Genomic DNA, 27,905 nt, shown 5'->3' on the forward strand with positions numbered 1-27,905 from the left:
TGGTGTAAAGACCATCTAGAGAAGATGTAGCAATTCAGTTAGGATCTTTTCTTGTTTTTTCCTATGTAACTCCCCTCCCTTCTTACTAGTAGTTTCCCTGAAATCTCAAACACACGTGGTGTAAGCCTTTGCTTATTTACTCTGCAAACTTACACAGAAACCAACACAGCCTCTGAGAGACCCACCTCCTCTGTTGCATATGCTGTCCCCCTGGAAGAGCAGCAGACAAGTGCTCAGTGCCATGGCACATGCTCCTTAGGAGTAGAGTGTGTGAGTTTGCACTGGGGCTGTATCTAGACCAATATTCACATCATGCATGAAGGGCTGCTTGGGAGGGAAAGACAAGAAGCAGAATCCTGCATATGAGGGGCTGGAGCTCTTTGCGCTTGTAGAAATCCTACACCAAAAAAAGGTGGGGAAGGGAGGGAGCCCAGCAAAGACATATAATTCTATGCCAGCTACAAAGTTCTACTTCTCAAGGATCCATTTTTATTTTCTGAAATCAAGTTTCTAGTCCTTAACGTTTACTGAAATATTCTTGATGGCAAGCGAGCACTGTCTCAGCCATAGATAGTTTCTTGTCCTTCCCCACAACTAGTGGAAGTAAAACAAATCATGCAAAGTAAACAATGCGGGGGGGGGGAGGGTTAGTGATTTATCAGAATGGATGCTAATATCCACTTTCCTTGTATAATCTGCCACACTGTTGGGTAAAGGAGAGAAAGACAACTTGTTAGAAATATAGAATTTATTTCAATTTACAATAAGGCAACATATTTCCTCATACAACAAATGACAGATATACAGATAAACCGTTGCCAACACAGTTCATGAGAGAAGTGCATTTTCGTAAGCATTTGTTTCCTTTCCCTCCCCCCTTTGATGTTTAGGGATTTTATTCTTAAAGAAGGCAGACTGATTTGAAAGTCTGGAGTGTTTAAAGCTTTTCTTTGCCATCTTCCCTTGTGCAGAAAAAAACCCCAAAATCTCAGATCTGTTTCAAACATCGGGCTTTTCCATATTCACATTTTCCTTGTTTATAAGTTCCTGTTTCTTGAGGAAGGGGTTTCTCTGTTCCACATTTGTTTTGTTCCCTTTAGAGGTCGATTCAATACTACACTAGTTTATGTCCAGCATAAAAACCTGCAGTTTAAATCAGTGCAATAAATCAATGCAATAACAAATTTGTCACTAGAGTGAGCAAAGCACATGTAGAACAGACCACTCCATCCAGAAGAAACAGGAATCTACAAGTGAAGAAAATGACAATGTGGAAAAGCTCATTACTCCAGACGCTTCTTTTAACAGATGAGATTAAGTTTCTACAAGACATACACACATAAATCTGTAGACCCTTCAATTTCCTAGTGCCCATTTTCAAGGCGATTGACCCTACCCACTCCACCTGTGAACGTCAGGGTTTTTGCTCGCTTCCTCAAAACCAAGTTATTTCAAAACACACAACCCCCCAAGGATACATCCCCCAACGCAACCTCAGAAATGTAAGACCATCAATCAAAACACACTAACAATCGACAAACAATCCACGTGACCGGGGAGGAGGAGTCATTCAGACGTTCCAGAATGACGCGACACAACAAAACAACTTGATTTTTTATTAGTATTATGTACATCCTCTCGGGCAAATGTTCAAAAAGTTATAGCCCCTCTTTAAACACCGGGAGTTTTCTGTCCTCCTCCAAGCTTCAGTCCAATTCTCCCGTCCGGATGTCAAAAGCTGGAATTTGCCAGTGACTAGCAGTACGCCTTCCCAAAAAAAGAGTTTTAAGCAAACAAAAGCCACGTCCTTCACTCCCTGAACTCAGCGTTGTATTCTGTTTCTACTGGGGGAGGGGGGAATCCAAACTTCCTACATTGAAGCATGAGATATCTCAGGGGAGGGAGGAAAAAAATCAGTCCGCTGCTAGCGATCCACGTGCAGACGACCCGTTCCCAATGATCATCTTGCTGTAGTTTTTCTGCTCTTCTTGCTTGTAAGTATCCTTCACTTTGGCTCTTTTCAAGCCGCCGTCCCTTCAAGAACAGGAAGACACGGAAATGTATGAAATATTATAAGGATGGGGCTCCTTAGTTATTCAATGATTACAACCCACGGCACCGGCTAACGCCGAGCGAAAAGCACAGAGCAAAACGGTAGCCCTCTTTTCGACTGCCTTGAAAGCACATTTAGCTGATGGTTTGGTACCCCATCGGATCATCTGACTCAGAAGGAACGGTATTCCCCAGAACCCAGCACAACACAGATGCAGTTTTGAGAGCTTTGGTAGTGGACAGTGCTTTTAAGTCACCGCCAACTTAAGGCAACCCAATAAGGCAGGGGTGGCCAACGGTAGCTCTCCAGATGTTTTTTGCCTACAACTCCCATCAGCCCCAGCCACTGGCCATAAGGCAAAAGAGGAACAGAGGTGATTTTTGCCATTGCCTGACTCTGCATAGCAACCCTGGACTTCCTTGTCGGTCTCCGAGCCAAGAACTCACCAGGGCCGACCTTACTTAGTTTCCGAGATCTGGCCAAGGGTTGTTGTTTGTTTTTGTGGGATGTTTTTGTATCTGGCTTGGGGTCAGTGTTCCCTCTAAGCTGAGTGAGCGTAAACTAGCTCAGATTTTTAGCCTCCAGCTCACACATTTTTCTCTTAGCTCAGGAAAAATGGCCCCAGAGCACAATAATTTATGCAGCAGCTCACAACTTTATTGCCAGTAGCTCACAACTTTAATACCAGTAGCTCACAAAGTAGAATTTTTGCTCACAAGACTCTGCAGCTTAGAGGGAACATTGCTTGAGGTATTCCTAACACCCACGGTCACAGTTCGTCAAAGGTTTTTTTTTTTTTTCCTGAGCACCTTAGTAGTGCCAGCCAAAGATGGAGATCTCTAGATCCCCACCACCAGTTACTGCAGTCTCTCAATCTGGACAGCAACTCAGTTTCCTCACCAGGGTAATTCGGTGAGTCCTCCTTGGCGCGCGATGGCAGACTTCACCCTGTTGGCAAAGTGAACGGCATCTTCTCCTTCCTGAAAAACAATCAAAATTCAATTGCCTCCACCCTCAGGACTACAAGGAGGAAGTCCCAGTTGGTTTTTGTTGGGGTTTTTTAGAAACCAGAAGTGGTTTAGGGAGCAGAAAGGGGGCTGGGACTGGCTACCCTCCACAGACTAGCAGCACCACTAGGAGAGACAAAGGGGAGGATCTAACGCGCCCCAGCAAAAGCCCAGGTGGCCCATCTTCATGCTGTAGTGGAGAAACCAGCCCTGCCTACCTCTCTCATCATGGGCGGCAGGTACCACACGTTGCACACGATGGCCCAGCTGGTCATTATTCGCAGGAGGTAGCTCACTATTCCGTACTTGCTGCTGTTCCAGAAGGCGTCACCAAACTGGGGGTCGTACTGCAAACAAGAGGACAGTGCGTTAAAGGCTTCAGGAGCAATCCTGCAGAGAAGAGGCTGCCTCCTGTAGCTCTGCATGAGTCACTGCTCTGTCCTCCGCCCCCATTCCCAGACAGGTCATTAATCTGTGTCTCTCCACCAGATATGACTAGATCACTCCCAATGCAGAACACAGCACAACTGTCCCCAGAGGAGGCTTCCCATTGCATCTCTGCATGAGTCACTGTTTTCAGTATGCACACTCAGAACAGCAAGAGGTGTAGTTTTCTTTTTTTGTGCATGATATAACTATTCTAGAGGTGGAAAAGGGAAAGGGAGTCTCTGGGCTATCAGAATACAGAAGGAGAGCGGGGGGGGGCAGGGCGATGAAAAGAGGCAGACCAAAGCGTTGCCCTCTGCATCTAAGCCAGACCTCAGCCAAGCAACCAAAGTCGGCCTCTGAGGGACAACCAGGCCAATCAAACCAGCATCGTGAAGGAAGATGAAAAGCAGGGGCAGGACCTTGTGGAGAAGAGGCATTTCGTGAGATGGGACAACCAGGGAGCGGGAAGTTTGGCATTGTATGGCTGATGTAAATCTTTTCATTAAGAATCAACCTTTTTAAAAAAAAAAAAAATCCCATTAACTGGGCACCTTTTAACAATCGATTCATCTCTCCCGCCAGCCAAGTGTTACAGGCCAACTCAGTTTAATCCAATTCTCTCTGCAGAGCCAACCATGCCACGAGCCAGACCATTTTCATCATGTGGCAATGAATTCCACAGGCCAACTACGTATGCACTGGGTCAAAGAACACTCTTCTTCACAGTACATCTGTTGGCCATGGGTTGACCCACAGCCTGCTTCAGTGTGAAACTGAAACGAAAGACCACAGTCCCTCTCACTGGTATTTGTGTGCGTGTGTGTACACGGCAACTTCTGGTAACTGACCCTTACTGGGGGCCAGGAGGCTATTCAGAGAGGTGGCTGGAGAAAGCCTGCCCCTGTCCGCCTGACTGCTGGTATTCCAAGGAGATCTCCCATCCAAGTACTTGCCAGAGTCGATCCTGCTTCGCTTCCGAGACCTGCCAAGATCGGGCATGCCTGGCCTATCCAGGGCAAGGCCACACTGCCTTTTTTGAAGCAACCACTTACACAGCGAGTGATTAAAATGTGGAATGCAGCGAGGGCCACAGGCACAGACAGCTTTAAAAGGGGATTAGAGAGATTCATGGAGGAGAGGCCTATCAGTGGCTACCAGCCAGGGTGACTGAGGGGAACCTCCACATTCAGGGGCACTATACCTCTGAATCCCAGAGCCAGGAGGCCACATCAGGCGAAGGCCTTGGCCTCTCTGCCCTGTTGTTGGCCCTCCAGAGAAACTGACTGGCCACTTTGTGAGACAGGATGTTGGACAGGACAGACCACTGGTCTGATCCAGTAGGCTTTTTCTTATGTTCTTATGATGAGGACATATTGTAAGCAAGCAATTGGTCTCCTTGCTTATGGGTCCTCAGCCTCTAGGGATCCACACGATTATTTGTTTGAGGCAGTGGCCTTCACTGATACAAAATTTGCGAGGGAAACAGCCTACGCCAGAACAACAGGGTTACACACATGGAACTGCAAGCCACTCCTCAGATTCAAGAAACTGCTTCAGGCCATTGCAGAGGAACAATCTCCCCTCACTTCCGTTCTGATCTACTGAGCAGTGTCTGAAGGGGAGGGCAGGTCAGCCAGGCCATGAGGGCCTCACTTGACATGTTGACCCACAGGGCCAGCCCCAAGGCCTTTTGGCACCCAAAACCAGATGCCAGCACTAACCTGCCCCCCCCTCCCACAGCATGAGTGGGCCCACCACAGCCTGAGCACATTCCAAGTCCCAAAGCTACCACAGATTTGGAGGAGACCCAACAAGGCCGATGGGCCACCTGCTCTTCATCTCCCCCTCCTTCATAGGGACGGGGAGCCAGACCAGGTGAGCCACTCCGTCCCGAAGCAGGTGGGAGGGACTGGAGAATGGCACACTGGATCCGGCAGCTGCCAGACCTTCCTCTCTGCTTCGTGGAGGAAGGTGCAAAGGGCACAGTAATCCAGATGGCAGCTGCCTGCCCTGGTAAGCATCTTTTGGCACCCCTGGTGCCCGAGACAATTGCCTATACCTGCCCCCACGGACACACATGGCTGTCAATCCCAGAACCGAGGGAATTGCTTCAGTCGCATCTTACCTTGATGGCCACTGGGTAGATGGTTCCACCAATTTCAAAACTTCCCTTTTTAAACATCATTACAGAGGTGTTGTTTATACACGTGCCTAGTAAGAAAGATCAAGTTGTCACTCCAAAAGAAACAATCCTGATACAGGTCTAATATGCCCAAAAATCCTCAACCAGCTGCCACTGGTTCGAGCACTGCTCCAAGTCAGCCATGACTTCAGGGACCTCCTACCTCTTTGCCCTCCTAAGGCCTGAGCTAAACACACAGCAGAATCAGGCTGTAATGAAGTGGCAGTGCTGAGACTGTAAGACAGACTGCACCACTTCCAACTGCGGGGATGGGGAGGGGAGAGATTAAAATTTTCCTCTATAAAATATTATTTGTAAGAGGAAAACTCAAAGACGATGCCAAGAGCCTTTCATCCTCATGTGCTGATTTATCTGCAGGAAGATTTTACATAATAATAATAATAATAATAATAATAATAATAAATTTTATTTATATCCCGCCCTCCCCGCCGAAGCAGGCTCAGGGCGGCTAACAGGACATGGTGTGTACCATGATTATTATACAAGTCAATTATAAAATACAGTTAATAAATACATTTAAAAAACAGTATATAATTTTTTTTAAAAAACTACAATAAATTAAAGGTGCAATAAATTAAAAGTACATGGTAGGGAGGGAGACATAAAAACTGCCCCGCAGGAGTCTGAAGTGGTACAGCCCATTCTATTCCCTCGTTTTTTAACTGTCCCCATGGCAGCCATTTTGTGGTGGCGGCACCTACTATTCTTTCTCAGAGTTCCAAAAACACCCACAGGCTCAGTGACATTCAGGGATCCCAAGCTTAAAGTGTCAGTTTTACCACTTCAGAATGCAAGTGAAGGCTCGCACGATTGAATGCTTCCCCATGAATATATATACTTGTTTCTTTCTTTCAAATAGAAAACCAGACTTCAGGGAGAATTGTGGTACCTTTTCCCTGAAATCTTACTAGTGAGTAAAACTAAGCAGTCAGCGATACTTCTTCGCTCTACAATAACACTGTACTGACTTGCCATGTAAATGTAATTTTTCTGTATATTGTTAGCCATCCCGAACTAGGATTTAAAAAAAAATCTCTAAGGAAATCTAATAAATGTGTAAAACACACATGTGCAAAGACGTTCAGGAAAAAAAAAATCTGAGAATGTGTATCTCAGAAGCCTCCCCCCCCTTCAATATTTAAAAGAAAAATGGTTAGAACAAACATTGAACAAATCTAATTCCTTAAGACTCTTGAACACATAATATTATGTACTGTCAAAGTCTTCTCTGATAGTTTGCAGGATTCTTGTGCCAGATGTTTGGCAGACAAATCAAATTCAGTTTTATTCTTTTAAAAAAATTCCAGTAGAGTTTCCGGCAAGAGAACCTCCACATTCAGAGGCAGTAAACTTTGGAATAAAACGGTGGCAGAAGGCAACATTAGGGAGAGGCCTCAGTCTCTGTGCCCCCTTTGTTGACCCTCCAGGTAACTTTTGGGTCCCTGGGTGAGATAGGATGCTGGTCTGATTGGACCACTGGTCTGATCCAGTAGAGCTCTTAACCCAACTCTCACAAAGGAAGGATGGGAATAAGAGGACTTTAAAAGTGGAGCGGAGAAGCTCCTTCTCTTACCTTCTGGGAAAATGAGAATTGGCAGTTTGTTCCCATCGGCTACATGTTCCCTCAGCCTAAAAGATAAAAAGAGCTCTTTCAAGCCATTGCTGCTGGACTAATATCAGACTTTCAAAATCCAGAGCATTCCCAGATTATATCATTCGAGCCAACAGCAGAGTTTCTCAGTGTGTAAGATGCACAGCTTGCAATTCCTAGGGTTGCCCAGAAAGATCTGTGTCCTTCTGTGGGTTCTCATGGTCACTCTATTGAAATCTGTATTACCAAAAGATTTTGACAGGAGGAAAAAGGCCAAAGATTTCATACAAGACTTTTCCAGGAAATTTTAAGCCCTTTTAAGAACAATTCCCATGCTTTCTTTTCTAAAACTTATCATAACCACCCAGCAAGACTATCAATGTGCAAAAGCAAAGCAGTCAGTAGTTCCTCCCCTTACCTAAACAGTACCTCTGAGTGAAAGAGAGAATGCCATACTTTTCCAAAACACACATAATGCAGCAATATCCCCTCCCTCTCTCATGATTTCTTCTCTCTCCCTGTCCCATTGCTTATGACAAACACAAATATATCAAATGCAAACCAGAAGCCTCCAACGGCACTTTCAGGCTAACGGATGCCCTGAAAGCTCCCTCAGGGACAGAACCGCAGTCCAACAGGAGTGCTGGGAGCAAGAATGTGAAGAGGGATGTGACATCACTGATACCGCCACGTCAATTCTAGGTCCAACCCAGAAATGGCAAAGAGGCCCTCTAGGAATTGCCAGAAGCTCTATGGTAAAACCAAAATGCTTCTGGCAACTCCTAGAGCTACTCAGAAGTAATGTACCAGCTCAGAGACCACTGGCTTTTAAAAGAAAAAATTCTGCTGCTCAGAGCAGAGCCAGGTAACTGCGGAAAGCAATGCTTATTACAATAGTCTGAAGTGCCCAATTAAAGGGAAATAAAAAGTAAAGGTAAAGGTAATCCCCTGTGCAAGCACCAGTCGTTTCCGACTCTGGGGTGACGTTGCTTTCATGTTTTCATGGCAGACTTTTTACAGCGTTGCTTGCCATTGCCTTCCCCAATCATTTACACTTTACCCCCAGCAAGCTGGGTACTCATTTTACTGACCTTGGAAGGATGGAAGGCTGAGACAACCTGGAGCCGGCTACCTGAACCCAGCTTCCGCCGGGATTGAACTCGGGTCATGAGCAGAGCTTGGACTGCAGTACTGCAGCTTTACCACTCTGCGCCACTCTTAAAGGGAAATACTCAGAATGAATTCTGTATGCAGCCATGAACCTACTCAGACATCCCTGGCCCAATCACCGTCTCTTAAGGCTGCATAAGTAGCTAATACAAACATAAACAAACACTTCTGTCCAATCAATATATTAGTATCAGCACATGTAGAAGGCAAAGAGTTTGGTCGCCCAACACCAGGGAATGCATTCCATGTTCACAAGCGCACTTTACCTTTTGGTCACTAGGTGGCGATCCTTCATTTCAGAACGTTCAAACCAGACGTGTGGGCAAGCCTTGACGGTGGCTCTTTGAATGACACCCATGAGTCCCCCGTGAGCTTGGCCAACCTGTGAGTAGCCCCCAAAAGACAAATAAAAATAAGCACTATCAAAATAAGTTCCCTTCTCTCATGAGACCTGGGCAGGGGTGGAATTCTAACAGGAACTCCTTTGCATATTAGGCCACACACCCCCGATGTAGCCAATCCTTCAAGAGCTTACAAAAAAGAGCCTTGTAAGCTCCAGGAGGATTGGCTACATCAGGGGGTGTGGCCTAATATGCAAAGGCGCTCCTGCTAGAATCATCCACCAGAGCTAGTGACGCAGTCTAAGACCAAATCCAAATGGTTCAAGGCCAGGTGTGTGGCGCAGGGTCCCTGGAGTCAGTCTGAGTCCCAGTACCGTTTCAATCTACTTCGTAGAAATGGCAAATGTGACATAACCCTATAACTGGGCCTGAATTTCTGCTGTTTCAATAAAATAGCAGCTCTTTTCCGAGGCTTTGAAAAATCCCCTTTCTCAAAGGGAAGAGTTCACAACACTGGCCAAAAGGATCACCCGCTTGTCGCTGCAAGATTTAACTAAGCAAGTGGGACAGGGAGCCAGGCTACAGATGGTTGACCTCACAATCCCTAGGATACTGTCAGCATCGGTCAGGGAATCAATCTATCTGCACCATGTTTGACCGGACAGTCCACCCAACTCATCTCCTTCCAGGCAAAAGTTCAACTGGAGTCCAAGTCAGGGAGATTTCACCAGCACTGAAACTTGCAAAATCAGCAGCAGCAGCTAAATTACCTTCATTTACAGACTCAGCCATAAGACTCAACACATTCCAAGTGATTTTAAATAACTCAGCTAAATGTGAGTCAGCTGAACATGAGTCAGAGGAGGGAATGGGAACGGGGAAGAAAGATTTCTTGGCTGCTCTTGCTGCCACCACGGGGGCCTTCAAATGAGCTCCACGTCAGATTCAACACAAGACTCTCAGCACCGTCACTCTAGCTGTCCCCCAATCCTCTTCCACAGCCACAAAGACCCTAGTAATGTAAAGAGGGGGAAACGCCTGGAAGGAACTCCTCTATCCAGGGCTTTTTTTGTAGCAGGAACTTCTTTGCATATTAGTCCACTCCACACACCCCTGATGTAGCCAATCCTCCTACAGCTTACAGGGCTCTTAGTACAAGGCCTACTGTAAGCTCCAGGAGGATTGGCTGCATCAGGGGTGTGTGGTCAAAAAAGCCCTGCTACCAAAAAAGCCCTGCCTCTTCAAGACCTCGGGGGGGGGGGGGGTCTGGGAAATGGGGTCATGCAACTGGGGTTGGGTCGAGTTGCCACCTTGAGACTGGGAAATTCCTAAAGGTCTGGAGGTGGAGCTTGGGGAGAGAAGTAACCTCAGCAGGTTATAATGCCCTACAGTCCACCCTCCAAACTAGCCATTTTCACCAGGGGAAAACTGGTCTTCATTGTCTGGAGAGCAGCTGTAATTCCAGGAAGACCTCCAGGCCCCACCTGGAGGCTGGGAAACCCGGTCATTAATGCTGTTTTCCATCAACCCTGTTTGTTTTTTCCCCTTTCCGCTTCACCCTCCTTTTCTGGGAAGTTAGTTCACCCTGTGCATTCCATGCATTCTATAAGCTGAGCCTCTTTTGAACATGTTAGTATGTATTCTCTATGCACGGAGCTTATTTTGCAGCTTTATGTTGATCATATTGCATCTACTTCTTGAACTTGGCCTGTCTGAATCTGATCCTAGGATAATGGCATAGATGTGTTATTATAGGTTTTTGTATGGGGGGGAGGGGGAATTTAAATGGTTAAGATTCTGTGAATATTTGACTGCACTTCTTGTATAGTTTTGTTTTTGTTTGTTTTTTTAAGTTCAGGGTTCTAGTATTGACATTCAAAGCCTTACGTGGCCTGGAACCGACATACCTGAGGGACCGCCTCTCCCCATATGAGCCCCGATCTGCCAACCAACATCTTCTGACCATCCCTGGCCCAAGGGACGTCTGTCTTGCCTCGACCAGGGCCAGGGCCCTGGTGGAATCAGCTCCTGGTGGAGATACGGGCCCTACCGGATCGGTTACCTTTCCGGAGGGCCTGTAAGAAAGAGCTGTTCCATCTGGCGTTCGGCTGAGGCGGGCGGATGCCCTTTGCCCTATTGCCTATACCATCAGCTATCCTCCCCCACAGTGATCGGAACTATGGTATCTGGGCCGCTAACTATACCCTAACCTGTACTATGAGCCCACCGCCGATGTCATACTGTACAGGGCTATGTCGTCATTTTAACTGTATTTATTGATTTTATAGGTTTTATTGGTTCCATTGTACTGCATCTGTTTGATTTTACCTGTATGTGATCCGCCCTGAGCCCGTTTGGGATAGGGCGGAATATAAATCAACCAAATAAATAAATAAATAAATTTTAAAAGTTTAATTTTAAAAAGAATGGGAAAAAACCAAGGGGGGCGGGTCTCAGAATACTTATTGGGAACCACATATGATTTTCCGGGGAACTGCTAAAAAAATAACCTAACCTATGCATAAAAAGGTACTTACTGGAACAGTCAGACTTCAGTGACACAACTTTTTAAAAAGATTAACCACAGAACTTGTGTGTTATTGCAAACAGAGTTGCAGCTTCAGTGTAACTCGTTCAAGAGTCTGCTTTTTCAGGGCTTCGCTTCTAGGCTGCCGCTAAGGAGACTGAATGTGACCCCAGCGACTTCTCCACTACTTGCAGCGGAAAAGGCTTAGGAATCAACTAAATACGACTTACCATTGCGTAACAGCCATCGTTTGTCAGTATTACAACATCTATCGGAGACGTGTGGTTGGCGACACAAATGCCTCCTTTCTGGGGTTTGTTCTCCCTGCAAATCCAGGACACAAAAGTTAGTCGCATCTTTACAGCCGTCCTCTGATTTCTGCAGCTGCCGACACAAAACTTCCCTCCCTCTCCCAAAACGCTAGAACTTCGGGGCATTCAACGAAGCTGAGGAGCAGCAGATTCGGGACAGACAAAAGGAAATACTTCTTTGCACAGAGAGTGATTAAAATGTGGAATTTGCCGCCAGAGGATGCAGCAAGGGCCACTGGCATAGACAGCTTTACAAGGGATTGGATAGATTCATGGAGAAGATGTCTATGAAGGGCTACTAGCCATGGTGACTTAGGGGGACCTCTACATTCAGAGCCAGGAGGCAACATCAGGGGAAGGCTTCAGCCCCAATGCCCTGTTGTTGGTCCTCCAGTGGAACTGGTCAGCCACTGTCTAAGACAGGACGTTGGACTAGATGGACCACTGATCGGCTCCGTTAGAGCTATTCTTGTTCTTAAAATGTTAACATTACAACAAAATTTTAAACTTTAGCATTACAACAAATGTAAGCCCCTGCATTCCTCCCCCCACCCACCCGGCATGTGTAAAATGCAATTCTTCACTGCTCTCAATCAACATACAAAGATGGGTGGGCTGAAAGTTACCTACTCTAGAAATCACAGCAAAGGCTATGTTCTACAAGCAAAAAAAAGGAGGGCAGCTCTGCTTAGCTGCTTAAGAACGAGATGTAAGAAGAAGAAGAAGAAGAAGATATTGGATTTATGTCCCATCCTCCACTCCAAAGAGTCTCAGAGCGGCTCACAATCTCCTTTACCTTCCTCCCCCACAACAGACACCCTGTGAGGTGGGTGGAGCTGGAGAGGGCTCTCACAGCAGCTGCCCTTTCAAGGACAACCTCTGCCAGAGCTATGGCTGACCCAAGGACATGCTAGCAGGTGCCAGTGGAGGAGTGGGGAATCAAACCCGGTTCTCCCAGATAAGAGTCCGCACACTTAACCACTACACCAAACCGGCTGTAACAGCCACCCAGAAATGCACTGTGAAACTGAACTGGGAAGGGATCCATGCTCTCTCACTTACTTGTTATGGTAATAGATGGTGCCGGATAAAGCCCTCACAAGGATCCGGGAGCATGTGAGGTGGGCCAGGTCACTCAGCCAGTTTTTGGTTCTGCAAGAGAGCAGTGTCCGGGAATGTGAGAAGGGCTCGGGAAGTTGGTTAGAATAGTACAAGATGACCTCCCCACCAAAGTCTGCAACCACCGGTTATTACGTAATGCAACCCCCCAAGGCTTCAATCCCAAGGAGATTTTCCAGGGAGTAAGCCCCATTGAATAAAATGAGACTTACTTCTGCACAGACCTGCTTAACTCCAGGCGCCGGGTCTTTCCACATCATATAATGACCCTTTAAATGTTAAAGGGAAAAGAGATGGGGGAGGGGCTGTGCAGAAGGCCCCAGGTTCAATCCCCAGCATCTCCAGTGAAAAGGACCACGCAGCAGGTGATGTGAAAGACCTCAGCCTGAGACCCTGGAGAGCAGCTGCCAGTCTGAGTAGACAATACTTGATGGACCAAAGTTCTGATTTAGTACAAGACAGCTTCATGTGTTCAAGGGAGAGATGCCCCCTCGCAGCTTCTGGCCAAGGCCCACTTCTTCTCTCCCTCCCTTCCCACTCCTGCTGCCTTGGGAAGGTGGGCCAAAAATTCCAAAATTTTTGAAAAAACAGAAATGGAATCCCAAACTGGTAACAGAGGGGATGGCTCATTGGCAGAGCATCTGTTTGGCATGCAGAGGTTCCCAGGTTCCATCTCCGGCACCTCCAGTTAAAAGGCTCAGGGGACATGAAGGACTTTCACCTGAGACTCGGAAGGGCTTATGCCAGTCTGAGTGGGCAATACTGTCTTAGTGGACCAAGAGTCTGATTCAATATAAGGCAGGCTCCATGTGTTCTCATGACAGGCTGAGAGAAGGGAGAACCACATATGTCACCTTCAGAGCCAGTTTGGTGGTTAAGCACACGGACTCTTTTCTGGGAGAACCGGGTTTGATTCCCCCTTCCTCCACTTGCAGCTGCTGGAATGGCCTTGGGTCAACCATAGCTCTCACAGAGCTGTCCTTGAAAGGGCAGTTTCTGGGAGAGCTCTCTCAGCCCTACCCACCTCACAGGGTGTCTGTTATTGGGTGGGGGGGGGGAGTAAAGAAGTGGCTCTGAGATTCAGATCGCAGGGCAGAATATAAATCCAATATCTATCTTCTTCCTTGGAAGACAGGTGGGATAATAATGTACATGGATAGAAATGTCAGTCCGTGCAAGACTATACACAAGCTGACATGATTCTGAGCATTTCTAGAGGCCCTAGTTCAGGGTTTCCCAAACTCCCCCCACCCCGTGGACCGGTTATTTTTACATTTCTCCTTCATAGCCTACTAAAATTCGGGGGTGGAGCCAGGAGACTTTGGGGGTGGAGCCGGGAGACAGGAAAGCCTGTCTCTTTCTTCTATAGGGAAAGGAAAACAGAGCCCAGGCTTTGCAGCCTGTGTCAGTCTTCAAGCCCAGCTTTTATCTGCACAACAGAGATGTTGGGGGATGGAAGGAAGGAAAACGGAGCTCAGGCTTTGCGGCCTGTGTCAGTCTTCAAGCCTAGCTTTTCTCTGCACAACAGAGGGACAGGAAAGGAAGGAAGCAGAGCAGAGCAGAGCTCATGCTTTGCTGGGGGCGGAGCTAGCTTTGGCTTTTCTTGTGACCCAGTATTGAGGCTCCCGTGACCTGGTACCGGGTCGTGACCCTGCAAATGGGAAACGCTGCCCTAGATGATGATCAAATGCAGCAGAGATGTGGCTGATTTTTGTTCATCTAGAACACCATGGGAGCTTCCAATCTCCTTCTTGACACTATAAAGGACTATCAACACACATCTTCTCTCGCGCACGCACAAACATCAGCCCTGCAGCTATGCTTGCTCCAGTTCGCCATCAGCTTTCTCTCAACTCAATTTAGAGGCTGTCAAAATGAACGTTTCATCAGTCAATTAGGGATCTGTGGCAATACCAGCACGCTTTTTTGGAGTGAGCCTGTACACTGACTGCAGTTTAGTGATGGCTGTTGGGAAAGAATCTAGGAGTGCCAAATTTGAAATGCAAGCCACTGAGTGTGCATGTATCAACAAGGTTACCTCAGGCAAACAGTTGCTGTTGGACAGTGTGAGTGTGTGTGTGTGTCTGACAGAGAGACAGACAGACAGACAGAGACACAGAGACCTGTGGACCACAAGACAGCTGCTATGCATTTTATGACCCATGAAATAAACTACATCCTGAGAAACTAACATGGGTGACTTTGTAACAGCCTGTAAGATCTTAACAGGTCTGTAAGAAATGGCTACGCTTTCCTAGGATGCACTCAATCATTGTTCAGTACTGGGAATCCCTTCCTGGAATGCTCTTTCCACATTGGACAATCCAGTTGTGAAGGAGCTGCTGGAACACAATTACAGCACAGTATCCAATTATGTGGGGATGTAGCCACATCTGGACAAAAAGTTCTTTAAAAAGAGTTTATTTACAACCTCAAATATCACCTGCTTGCACATATGACCTCCGACTATCCCAAATTGTGCCTAACTGCAGCAGGGGCCACCATGAGGAGACATGGGAGGCTGAGGAACAGAAGCCAGTGGGAGAGAAAAATGGAGGGCACAGAAGGAAGCGAGGGATGTAGAGATGGAGGAAAGGTAACTTCCCCTCTCCTGCAAGCAGGGGTGGAATTCTAGCAAGAGCTCCTTTGCATATTAGGTCACACATACCTGATGTAGCCAATTCTTCAAGAGCTTACAAAAAAGAGCCTTGTAAGCTCTTGGGAGGATTGGCTACATCAGGGGGTATGGCCTAATATGCAAAAGAGCTCCTGCCAGAATTCCACCCCTGCCTGGAAGTTTGGTTTCATCACTTCCTATTTATCTATATCCTTCTTTTCTTCCTTGTGGGGGCCAAAGGGTCTAAACTGTGGTCTCTTCCATTTTATCCTCACAAGTTCCCCATGAGGTTGGTGAGACTGAGAGCGGAAAGGCCAACTAGCTCCCATGGCACAGTGGGGATTTGAACTGGGGTTTCTCAGATCCTAGTCCAACACTCTAACCACTACACCACGCTGGTTCTCCAGCTCACTGACAGATGCACTTATGTGCCATGAGGCTGTGTGTTCCATTGCATATGACAGCATTCTAGAAAAAGCGGCCCGGTGGATATGGCTGCAATGAGCCTTCCTGAAGTACAGCAGACGTCTGAGAGACCATCATTGACCCAAGAGGTTTGCTCAAGGCAAACTTGGGAATCTCTTCTTTCCTCAGAAACAGCCAACTGGTGCAAGGAGAGCTACTTACTCGCTGTTTGGCAGCTTCCCCACAAAGGTGGTGGCCACAATCATGGATAGGATCCCAATGGTTGCCAAGGTGACACTGGAAAAGAAATGAAAGACAAAGGTCAGGGTCCTATTTGGAGCATCTTCTAGTAGGTTTGCAGTTTGAGAAGCCATTCTGCTAGTTCTTGCTCAGAAGGAACAGCCCTCTTGGGGAATAATAGCTTTGGTGTCCACCGTAGCCTCAAGTAAGCTTATATTGAGCTGCGCTGAAGGAAAGATGCCAAATTTGGCCTTAAGCAGGGCTTTTTTTGCAGCAGGAACTCCTTTGCATATTAGGCCACCCCCCTCTTATGTAGCCAATCCTCCAAGAGCTTACAGGGCCTACTGTAAGCTCCCGGAGGATTGGCTACATCGGGGTGGGGGGTGACCTAATAGGCAAATGAGTTCCTGCTACAAAACCTTAAGCAATGTTGTCATTTAGCTTGGCTTGGCCATGCTCTGCTCACATGGCACAAAGGTGCTTCATCAGTTTACAAGAGGCAACCTTTTGGCCCATCACCAGTTTTAAAGGAGGTGCCGCTGACTGTATCTTACCTTCAAAACTGGCCCTGCTCTGTTCAAGTCAACAGCAGCATTGCCACCGGCTTCCCGTCTGCCTGTCTGATGCCTAAAGATTATTCTGCAATGAACTACTAATTAGGAATGAGCTCATCCTCAAGTCAGTGACTCACAAGCCATGACCAATGCTTTAGAAATCATGACACTGCAGACATGTTTTCAACCTTAAAGTCGTCCTAAAAAGTACACACTCTGGCTTAGATCCCAACGAAAATTCCTGCTGACAGAAGGAGAACAGTAGGTTTTTAAATCCCACTTTTCTCTATCCTCAAGGCCCCCAAGCAACTGCCTCTTGTCTGCTTCCTTCTCCCTCTCTCTTGCTTCCTTCTGCATCTCAGATTGCTTTGCAAGGCTTGCTCGATCACACAGAAGCTACAGAGCAAAACCTCTATTTTCTCCATTGACTGAGGCTCCTCCACCTCCTGGTCCCCTGGGGAAGGAAGGAAAGAGCCAGAGCTTCCTTTGCCCAGTTCCCTGGATCCCATGGGAGAAATACAAAGAAAGCACCTTTAAGACCAACAAGTGCTAATGTTTTAAGCATGTTTTAAGGTTGGTTTGTTTTTTTTAAGTCTTTAATCGTGCTTGTCTGTGTCCTTTAAAAAGTTGATATATCTGCTATCTAATCTTAAATAGGTACACACCTGGCCAGGCCCAACATGGCCTGGCCTGACAAGGTCTCATTTATGTCAGATCCCGCCCTCATAACAAATGAGTTTGACACCCCTGATCTATGCCCACGATCCAATTTCAGCACCTCAAGCAACATTTGGGGGCAAGGAAGGGATCGCAGGAACCTGGCAAGTCACACATACATGTCTACCCGTGCTTTATCTTGCGCCGATGCATGCACTCAATCGAGAGGCCTTCGGATCACACCCCGGCACCTGTTTCTGGGCTTCCAGCAACCGAACCACCCCAGCAGCCAGCCTCTCCATTATATACATCCATGCAGTTTCGAGCGAGACTCACCGAAGAGGGAGCAGGAGGCAATACCTCACAAAGACCCCAATAACCCACACCACAGTCAGCCGTAAGCTGATGTAGTGGAAGTTGATGTTGGTCCTGGTGAGGAGGTTCCAGGAGACCAGCTCCTCCGACGTGAACCTTTGGGTGACCTCGTCTTCCACAATGGCCTCAACGCCTTTTTTGCAGTAATAGAAAGCATCGGAGAGTTCAAAGTCCCCTGGGCGCAGGCCTGCAATCGCCTCCTCCATTGTAGTGTGATCTCTCTGGATAATAACTGCAAAGCAAGCGGAGGGGGGGGGGGGGGGAGAATCCACATAAAGCCGCAAGAAGATATTTAAGTCAGAAAGAAGTAGAGCAACTAGCTGTCCCTTGTGTGGCTTCAAAGGAACGCCTAGCACCATTTTCATGTTTAATTTATGCTCCACATTAAAGAAAGACAGTTAGTAACATTCTCTCCTTGGAAAAAATTATTTCTTGTATTTATTCAATTGACAACCCACACCCTTCTCAACAGAAGACTTGGGGCAGTTTACAAATATAGCATGAAAACCTGAATAGGTGATAAAACCTATAGATACAAATGAGGACAATGAAATTAGGACAATGGTGCTTGGGAGGGACAATTGTGTGAGGACTTCCAGTGTCCTGGCCCCACTGATGGACCTCCTGATGTGTTTTTGGCCACTGTGTGACACAGAGTGCTGGACTGGATGGGCCATTGGCCTGATCCAACACGGCTTCTCTTATGTAACAGAATTCTAATGCAAATTCAACCAGTCTTCAGGTCAGGAACAAATCTGGAGAGCCTGCCAGCTTATCCACTCTCTTGGTTAATTAAATGTTGCACAAAACAAGGCAGCCCTAATGGATGACAAATAAGCAATTTGGAATCATTTGTCTTTGGAAGTCACATGATTCATTCAAATGGCTCAGGGAGGAGCTGTGGCTCAGTGGCAGGGCCTCTGCTTTGGAGGCAGAAGCCCCTCCTCTTCAGCCTCTGGCATCTCCAGTTAATAGGTGATAAAAAAGGCCTTCTGCCTGAGACCCCAGAAAGCCACTGAAGTCTAAGTAGACAAGGGGTGGCCAAAGCGCGGCTCAGGAGCCAAATGTGGCTCTTTCACATATACATGTGGCTCTTGAAGCCTCCACCACCCCATCGGCATTTGTCTGTTTAAATCACTTCTCCAAGCCAAGCCAGCCAGCAGCTTAAAGTTAAAGTTGCTTTTTTTCTACCTCTCCTTCCCCCATCTGTTACATTTAATACATTTAAAGTCAAAGTTGCTTTATTTCTATTCCTCTCCCTCCCCCATCTTCCTTCCTTCTCTCAAACCTATGACGTTTATTCTATGTGGCTCTTACATTAGGCAAGTCTGACCACTCCTGAAGTAGACAAAAACTGACTGCGATGGACTGAGGGCCTGATTCACTATAAGCAGCTTCATGTGTGTTCATTGTCAGAATTCTTTTTGAGGGAGGGGAAACTGACGATTCACACATGGATCAACTCATTATCATGAATTAATGGGAGATGTTTGTCCTGCAAGGACAATTTCATGAAACACACTTGCTACCCGTTAACCAGTTGCCAACTCCAGTAGGGCAGAGCTTGTGGGGGTGATCTCTTCTTCTACTGGAAGTTTACCAGGTATGGTAGCAGGTCTGCTCAGTCACTCAGTGGCCTTCAGCCTTTTCAGCCCCAAGGAGCTACAAGCCAATGGCAAAAAGCCACATGACAAGAGAAAGGAGCAAGACTTATGATGACCTCTCTGCTGTCAAGGTCAGGACCATGGACAGCAGACCAACAGGCTGGGCACTGCAAACACCAAGGCCAAATGGAGATTCCCGCCCCCCCCCCCCCCCGCCCCGCAGGAACAAAATAAAGGTCAGAGCCTTTCTGCCACTGAATGCTCTTGTGCAGGTTTGCTCCACTCCATGGGCATGCAAAGAGATAGAGGAGACATGGCATGTGCACTAGCAACAAACCCTTCCAAAAATAATTTTTTAAAAGGTGGCTGCAAAGGCGTCCACATCCCTGGGAGATGGGCTGCAGGGCACGGCACTGTCTTACAAGGTTGCTATGTAGGATACTGGCTTCATGGCACATAAGGGCTCCTTTCCCTTGCATTTGGCTGCTTTCACCCACATTGGACAATGCACTTCGACAATAATTTGCAACTGGATTTTTTTCCTGTTTCACACAGGAAGATCCAGTTGCAAATGACTGCTAAAGTGCACTGAAAGTGCATTATTCAACATGTGTGAAAGCAGCCATTTAAAAGCATTCACATGTCACTTTTCTGAACATTAAAACACACAACCCAACAGCAAAAAAAAGTTTAAGCAACACAAGAGCAGGTCAGATCCTCCCAAATGGCCTTTGGAACAATTCCCTCTTACATTTTTCTTTCCTGAAGTTCAGTGGTGCTCCCCGCTCTTGTCTAGGAAGTGCATTCCAAAGGACTGAGGCTACAAGTGGAAAACTATGGACAGAGACCTCCTCAAAGGGACTGCAAGTGACCCCTGTTGAGATGAGCACAGAGCTCTCAAGGGCTCCTGGTCAATAGCCCTGTGAATTGACCCCTAATACATCCCCTGTATTTTTGACATTGGTTAATGCCTTGACCTGGATAAGCCCAGGCTTTTGTCAGAAGCTAAGCAGGGTTGGCCCTGGTCAGGATTTGGATAGAAAACAACCTATTTGTATAGGAAACAACCAAGGAATACCAGGATTGCTACACAGAAGCAAATCACCTCTGAACGTTTCTTACCTAGAAAATAAGGATGTGCAAAGAAAAAAATCAGTAAAATTCAGATTCAGGTTATTCAGGGGCAAAATATTCAGGGGGCCGAATATCAGATTTGGCAGCCGAATCAGATCAGAGAATCTGATTCAGCTGTATACGGAGCCAAATATAGCCAAATCAGCTGTTATTCGGGGTTGTATTCAGTTCAGTCAAACCAAATACACATCCCTACTAGAAAACCCTCTGGGTTTGCCATAAGTCAGTAACAACTTGACAGCAAACAAACAAAAAAATTGTAAGCCCTGACCTTGATGGCTCAGACTAGCTCAATTGCATCAGATCTCAGAAGCTAAGTAGGTTTAATACTTGCACGGGAGACCAAGGTTGATATGCAGAGAAAGGCAATGACAAACTACCTCTGCTCATCTCTTGCCTTGAAAACCACATGAGGGGTTACCAGAAGTAACCCCTTGAGGTTTGATAGCACCTAATAGGTGTGATGCTAATATTCCAAGGTCTGGAAACTCCCCACCCTGCTACGGGGGGGGATCCCTACCAAACAGCATCCATCCACAGGGAGGGAAACAATCGCTCCCCCCACCAATGAATGCTCTCCTCTCCTTCCATCACGGCTAGCTAATCTCTATAAATGTATTGAATCTCATTCTCTTCAGAACAGAATACAGCCCGTTTGGCTATCATTTGCTTTGTATCTCTCCATCACAGAAAAGATTTTATCACATTTTATTATTGCAACAATCCTCAGAGCCAAAATTAGGACCAAGATTGCTTAGTGAAATTGTGATGGGGTGGGGATCTGAATCCAGATCTCCCTGATCCAAATCCAGTAGATTAAGATCCATCCGAGTGGCAAGCCCAATATTCTAATTAAGTTCTCACACACAGCACATTTGGACCTCACCTTCAAGTTTTCAGGTGAGGCTCAAACAGCTAAATGCTCCAGTGTACAAAACAAAATTCCCTAAACAGAAAACTAGCTGTGAGGAAGAAGAGCTCCGACTGGTCTTCTTAATATCTTGTTTTCGAGATTTTATAATTTTTATTGGTTTTAACTACAAAAGAAAGACGCATAAGCATAGATACAAAAAAGGGAGGGGAGGGCATATACAGAATGGGAAAAGCAGAAAAAAAAAAAGAAAAATACAAATATATCAGTTTTAAATCTACCTCCAAATAAAATATCCAATTCATTCTACCTGCAAGTATAGAGTTCTCCATATATTTTACTATCTTTATCTTTCATTATAAAACATTTTTACTAAACTATTATTTGCAATACAAGTCTAAACAGTTCTTCTTCAACACATATAAGTATAAATAAGTCAGAGCAGTCTCAACACGGAACTAGCTGCTTTGGCTTAACCATGTTAAAAACACAGACTAGTTTGTTAGTTTAACACTATCCTCATTAACATAGACACAAAAATTCCCATCTTTATCCTTAAGAAGCTAAAAGAAAAATACAACATAGTATTTTGTCTATCTCAATATAAACAGTTTCTCCTGGGAGACATACTAAAGACAAATCTGCCAGTTTACATAACTGTGCTGTCTGCCTTTTTAACAATTAATCCAACTCTTATATCCCTATTGAGCTAGAAAAAACAGCTTATCATGACCCAAAAATAAAAATCACATGCCTGTTCTTATTGAGAGTTCCATAACCAACTACCCACCAAGATAAGAACATTTCAAGAAACTCTTCTTACTAAAAAGAAATCTATCTCCTAATTTGTAGCCAATATGCACCTTCATTGTGGGGTGCCTCAGGGGGCAGTTCTCTCCCCGACATTGTTCAATATCTTTATGCGCCCCCTTGCCCAGCTTGCCCGGAGGTATGGGCTTGGCTGTCATCAGTACGCTGATGATACCCAGCTCTATCTACTGATGGAAGGCCGGACCCGTGATGTCCCTACAAATTTGGACCGGGTGTTACAAGCCGTGGCTGGCTGGCTCAGGCTGAGCGGGTTGAAGTTGAACCCAACGAAGACTGAGGTCCTTTGCGTGGGTCGGGACGGACCAGGAGGGGAGATTATTCTGCCGGCTTTTGACGGTGCGCCACTGATACCAGTGCGCAGGGTCAAGAGCCTGGGGGTGCTACTGGAATCCTCGCTATCAATGGAGGCCCAGATAGCCACCACCGCAAGATCCGCCTTCTTCCACCTCAAGAGGGCGAGGCAGTTGGCTCCCTTCTTGGAACGCGACGACCTAGCAACTGTGATCCACGCAACGGTCACCTCAAGATTAGACTACTGCAATGCCCTCTACATGGGGCTGCCCTTGTGTCGAACGCGGAGACTTCAGGTAGTGCAGAATGCAGCGGCCAGGCTGTTGATGGGACTACCAAGGTGGGAACATGTGCGGCCTGTGCTGCGGGATCTGCATGGGCTACCGGTCGTCTACCGTGTTCGTTATAAGGTGCTGGTTATTACCTTTAAAGCCCTATATGGCCGAGGACCTGCCTACCTTAGGGACCGCCTCTCCCCATATATCCCCAGGAGAGCGTTAAGATCTAGCTCCCAAAACCTCCTACAAATCCCTGGGTCAAGAGAGGCCAGAATGAAGATAACTCGGGAGCAAGCCTTTTCATTAACGGCCCCTCGCTGGTGGAACCAACTCCCAGAGGGGGTGCGAGCCCTGCGGGACCTGAACCAGTTCCGCAGGGCTTGCAAAACCTCTCTTTTCCAGCTCGCATTTGAATTAGGACCAGACTAAACTGATTAAATCATCGTAACTTTAGCCATCTTATGTGCAATTGTAACTGATGTTTGATAGTATGTAATTGGGACGACAGAATTTATAGCACCTATTTTTATCTATTTTAATCTATTTATGTAACTGTATTATATTTAAAATGTTGCTTATTTGTTTTAATTGAATCATGACGTGTCATGTCTGTGAGCCGCCCTGAGCCCGCCTTCTGGTGGGGGAGGGCGGGATATAAGAATAAAATTTGATTTGATTTGATTCTCTCTCCTTAACACAGTCTATGACCAATATCTTTATCCTTGACAAATTAGAAATTGAGCACAATAATTTATCTATCTTATTATAGACATTTCTTCAAACATATTCTAAGGAGATCTACTAATTAACAAAATAATTACAATATCTACCTTCTTAACAATTATAGATTAACTTGTAGGATTATCCATGTCAATAACAAACATAAAAAACTAATATCATCTGTTAAAAACAAGTTCACCAATTCATCAAGTAATTACGCTATCTGCCTTCTTAAAAGTTAATCTAAGTTAACTATTTTTACATAAAATTCTTTTCAAAGGCTTTTTAGTCCTTTAAGTTTTATATCCATGTTGTTTTAAACAAGACAACTTATTGTAGCCCAAAAAAAACAACAAAAAAGGAAAAGGAAATCTCACTTAGCTTTCTAATATCACATATCAGATTTTCTTACAAAGTCCATGTCCAATTATCCACTGAGAAAAATCTAATTCAGGAGGCTCTTCTTTCTGAAAGATTTCCACATCATGATTTTCTGGTTAAAATGCATCTTCTTACATCTTAATGCAGTCATCCTTTTCGAAGGAAGTGAGAAAAATTCCACAGCCTTTGATCCTCTCGACCTAACTTGAATCAGTCTCCATTTCCGGTCTTTTTAAACTACGCCATAGGATTCCATTTTAATTTTCTTTTGTTCGTTTCCAAACAGGTCGCTCTCCCATTTCAATTCCACAGACGTCACCGGGTTCTCTTTAGCACTCTGCTCATGAAGATTTGAGATTTCGCTAGCTTTCAGCACAAAAGCTCCCATTTGCTCCTTAACCAAGTCTGTCAATAAACCAAGATCTTGCCTCAGAGACTTCAAACTGCTTAAAATATCTTTTTTGTGAAAAATTTCGCTTAGCAAAGCCATTTTTCTCTGTCAGCAAACTTAGTCCATTACTCCAGGTTGAACAGCAGCTCAGAGTCCCTGATAGCCCGTCCTTCCCAGTGTCCTCCAACTGGAGTTTTAGATGTTAGCGTATGAATTTCAAATCAGACGACAAGGAGACGTCCCTCTAACAAGTATCTCATTTTGTTCAGACCGTATTGCAGACGAATAATAGTCTCTTTAACTTTTCACAGCCTCAGTCACAGGGAAATTAGAGGTATCAACCTCTTTCCCTTCCTTTGAACTGCCAGTTTATTGAAATGTAAAAATGACCCATTAGTCATTGGCAATTGAAAGCTGACTTACTTGCATTGAAGAGTTGTCATGCTTGAGATAGAGGGGTGATAGATCAAAAGCTTATTGAAGAGAAGAAAGGCAAGCGATTGGGCGTTCTCCTCTTGCTGCTGTAATGGCGATCATGATGGGGAGAGCTTCAGGGCATACAGAAAGAACAGGAGCAACTGCCATCACGCCCCTGTCTTGCTGTAAAAGCCCCATGACAAAAAGAGACACCCCCCAGGGCCTCTTTGGGGGTGTCACATCTGTGACACCCCTTCCCCTGCCTGATTCAGGGGGGCCGCAAGCAGGAGAGCTCGCAGACCCGACTGAGAGCAAGGCAACGTAGCCCAGACTTGATCCCAATATCTTGTTTTCTACACATGTTTGGAGGGGGGGGGGGAGAGCATATACCCACATGGGGAAGAGCATATGATTGATCTGCAGACCCAATATGGGGAAGCCCACACCTTGATTTGCCATTTCAGTCAGAACTAGGCCTTAAAAATAGATTCAGGTGGGTAGCTGTCTTGGTCTGAAGCAACAGAATAGAGTCCAGCAGTACCTTTAAGACCAACAAACTTTTATTCAAGGTATAAGCTTTCATGTGGCTGCTCACACACTTCTTCAGATAGAATGAAATGGAAGAAAACCATTCAAACTTATAGACAGGGTTGAAAAAAACAAATCAGCATATAGCATGATGTAGACATTTTGAGACAAAGCCACTGTCGACTCTGCACACTTGGCTTGTTGTCCCTCCTTTGTCTAAAAATGTCTGTGTCATGTTATATGCTAATTTGTTTTTTTCAACCCTATCTATAAGTTTGAATGGTCTTCTCCCATTTCACTGCATCTGAAGAAGTATGTGTGTACACACAAAAGTTTATACCTTGAATAAAACTGTGTTGGTCTTAAAAGTGCTACTGAACTCTAACTTTATTCTAGGCCTTGAGAAGTTAGCAAGAATCATTCAAGAAGGCCACAGGGCCTGACCTCCAGTTCTGAGGAAACCTTCTCACGGTCACCCCTGCCCTAGAAGACAACACACTGCTTCTTCCTCCTCAGCCTCTGACTCCCCCCTGCCTTAGTTACCTCACTTCTCACCGCCAACTAACAGGGGTCCACTTTGGAGAAAGCTGAGGCCCACTAGGCCGAACATTCACCTCATGATCTAGTGCCCTGAGCTGATGAGTCAAATCTGGATTTCCACAGAACGCTTAAAAACAGAGCAGTCAACTTCTGAACTTTGTTCAGGAAAGCCCAGACGAAAGTGTGGAATTGTTCATTACCAAATCACATTGCCCAACATTATTCTTGTACACCCTGGAGGCAATGGAGCCACCGAGATACACAGATCTGTTAGATAAGCATACCATTGCTAGATTAAAGCAGCCGACGTCACTGACCCTGGGGAAGCAGCCAGCTGGAATGGCACCAACCTGTCTATCCCTTCACCTGCCACACTGGAAATTCCACTATTCTCTTTCTTGTTCTATTAATGGGATCGTATGCAGCTCAATTATTACAGAGGCCCACCCTCTTCTCCCTGCATGGGAGAGCCGTGCAAATTGGATTCTAGTCTGCCCCTCAGATACTGAGAAACTCAAATCCTGCCAGAAAGGAGCCAAAGCAATCCTAGAGGACGCTCGAGGTTCCCCGATGTAACGTAAGCCTCCCTCCCCCAGTGACGCCAGTCCAGTGGCTTCAGAGAACAACACAATCCTTCAAGCCACAAGCTGGCTGAGAAAGAGAGCCACGTCACAGAACCTGGCCCCAATGAATTATGCAAGCACAGGCTGGCATTTAATGCGATGACACAGTGCATAATGAGGCAGTGCTGTGCAGTTGTAGCTCTGGGTCACATTCACAGCCACAGCATGCCCGGGGGGGGGGGGGGTGAAAATCCTAGGCAGTAGGGGGGTAGAGAAACTTTGGGACAATTGCCTCCCTTTCTTCATTAAGCCCTTGCAGGAGGAGATCCAAGGGCAGAATGCCTCTTTACACACAAACAAGGAACAAATCGAGAATTACATTCTCATTCTAATGCAATTTTGGGCTGCATCAACAGAAGTATAGGAAGATCACGTGATGTGATGGTATTGCTTTACTCTGCTCTGGTAAGACCTCAACTGGAGTACTGTGTTCAGTTTTGGGCACCACATTTTAAGAAGGATATAGACAAGCTGGAACGGGTCAAGAGGAGGGCGACAAAGATGGTGAGAGGGTCTGGAGACCAAGTCCTATGAGGAAAGGTTGAAGAAAATGGGATGTTTAGCCTGGAGAGGAGGCAGCTGAGAGATGATATGATCACCATCTTCAAGTACTTGAAGGGCTGTCATCTAGAGGATGGTGTGGAATTGTTTTCTGTGGCCCCAGGAGGTAGGACCAGAATCAATGGGTAGAAATTAAATAAGAGTTTCCAGCTCAACATTAGGAAGAACTTTCTGACCGTTAGAGCGGTTCCTCAGTGGAACAGGCTTCTTCTGGAGGTGTTGGGCTCTCCTTCCTTGGAGGTTTTTAAACAGAGGCCAGATGGCCATCTGACAGCAATGAAGATCCTGTGAATTTGGGGTAGGTATTTGTGAGTTTCCTGCATTGTGCAGGAGGTTGGAATAGATGACCCTGGAGGTCCCTTCCAACTCTATGATTCTATTCTATGATTCTAATTCTCTCTCATTCTCATTCTCTCTCTCTCTCTCTCTCTCCACTCCAGATTCCAGTCAACTATGTCCGACAGCCACATCCTATTGCAAATATCCCAACCACAGCAAGGTGAAATCACCATTTTGTAATCAGGGTAAAAAGGAAATCACATTAAGCAACTGTCCTTCCTCACAAGAGGAAACAACAAAGTCCCGAACAAGAACAAATCGAGAATTACATTCTTATTCTCTCTCCCTTTCCCTCTTTCCCTCTCCCTCTCTCCACTCCAGACCCCAGTCAACTATGTCCGACAGCCACATCCTATCGCAAATATCCCAACCACAGCAAGTTGAAATCACTGTTTTGCAATCAGGGTAAAAAGGAAATCACATTAAGCAACTGCCGTTCCTCACAAGAGGAGGCAACAAAGTCCCAAGAGTCCAGAGAGAAAAGAATGTTGCAACTAAGGACATCACCAAAAAATAATAATAATCAATAATTAGTTGGACTGATGGAATAAATTTGCACTTAACCAAAAGCATGCATATTTAATAGTCATCTTCCGCCCCCACAAATCTCTAATCACAGGAATGCATTTCAACCAAAGTAGGTGAATGGGTAAAATATAAACAAGTGAGAAAGAAAAAAAATATCTGAATTACTACCCATTAAAGTGCCTTCCGCGATTAATTAACTAAGTCTTCAGTTGATCCATTGACTTATTAAGCCAATCAAAGCTTGCAGCCTTCCTGAATCCAATCAGAAA

The 27,905-nt window shown here is 45.8% G+C and overlaps 1 protein-coding gene across 1 annotated transcript in view; it reads right to left on the reverse strand.

Moving 5' to 3' along the window:
* Positions 1 to 733: 733 nt before the first annotated feature.
* LOC132577358 (glycerol-3-phosphate acyltransferase 3-like) overlaps positions 734 to 27,905 on the reverse strand; it is a 51,295-nt gene continuing 24,123 nt past the window's right edge. Inside the window, exons 3-12 of the mRNA XM_060247105.1 lie at positions 17,561 to 17,831; positions 15,996 to 16,070; positions 12,695 to 12,784; positions 11,552 to 11,645; positions 8,720 to 8,835; positions 7,266 to 7,321; positions 5,615 to 5,700; positions 3,279 to 3,407; positions 2,954 to 3,033; positions 734 to 2,034 (exon numbers count right to left, since the gene is read on the reverse strand). Coding sequence (XP_060103088.1) covers positions 1,914 to 2,034; positions 2,954 to 3,033; positions 3,279 to 3,407; positions 5,615 to 5,700; positions 7,266 to 7,321; positions 8,720 to 8,835; positions 11,552 to 11,645; positions 12,695 to 12,784; positions 15,996 to 16,070; positions 17,561 to 17,831 — 1,118 coding nt within the window. The 3' untranslated portion in view covers positions 734 to 1,913. The remainder of the gene's footprint in view (positions 2,035 to 2,953; positions 3,034 to 3,278; positions 3,408 to 5,614; positions 5,701 to 7,265; positions 7,322 to 8,719; positions 8,836 to 11,551; positions 11,646 to 12,694; positions 12,785 to 15,995; positions 16,071 to 17,560; positions 17,832 to 27,905) is intronic.

Source organism: Heteronotia binoei, chromosome 9, assembly GCF_032191835.1.
Source record: "Heteronotia binoei isolate CCM8104 ecotype False Entrance Well chromosome 9, APGP_CSIRO_Hbin_v1, whole genome shotgun sequence".
Taxonomy (NCBI): Eukaryota; Metazoa; Chordata; class Lepidosauria; order Squamata; family Gekkonidae; genus Heteronotia; species Heteronotia binoei.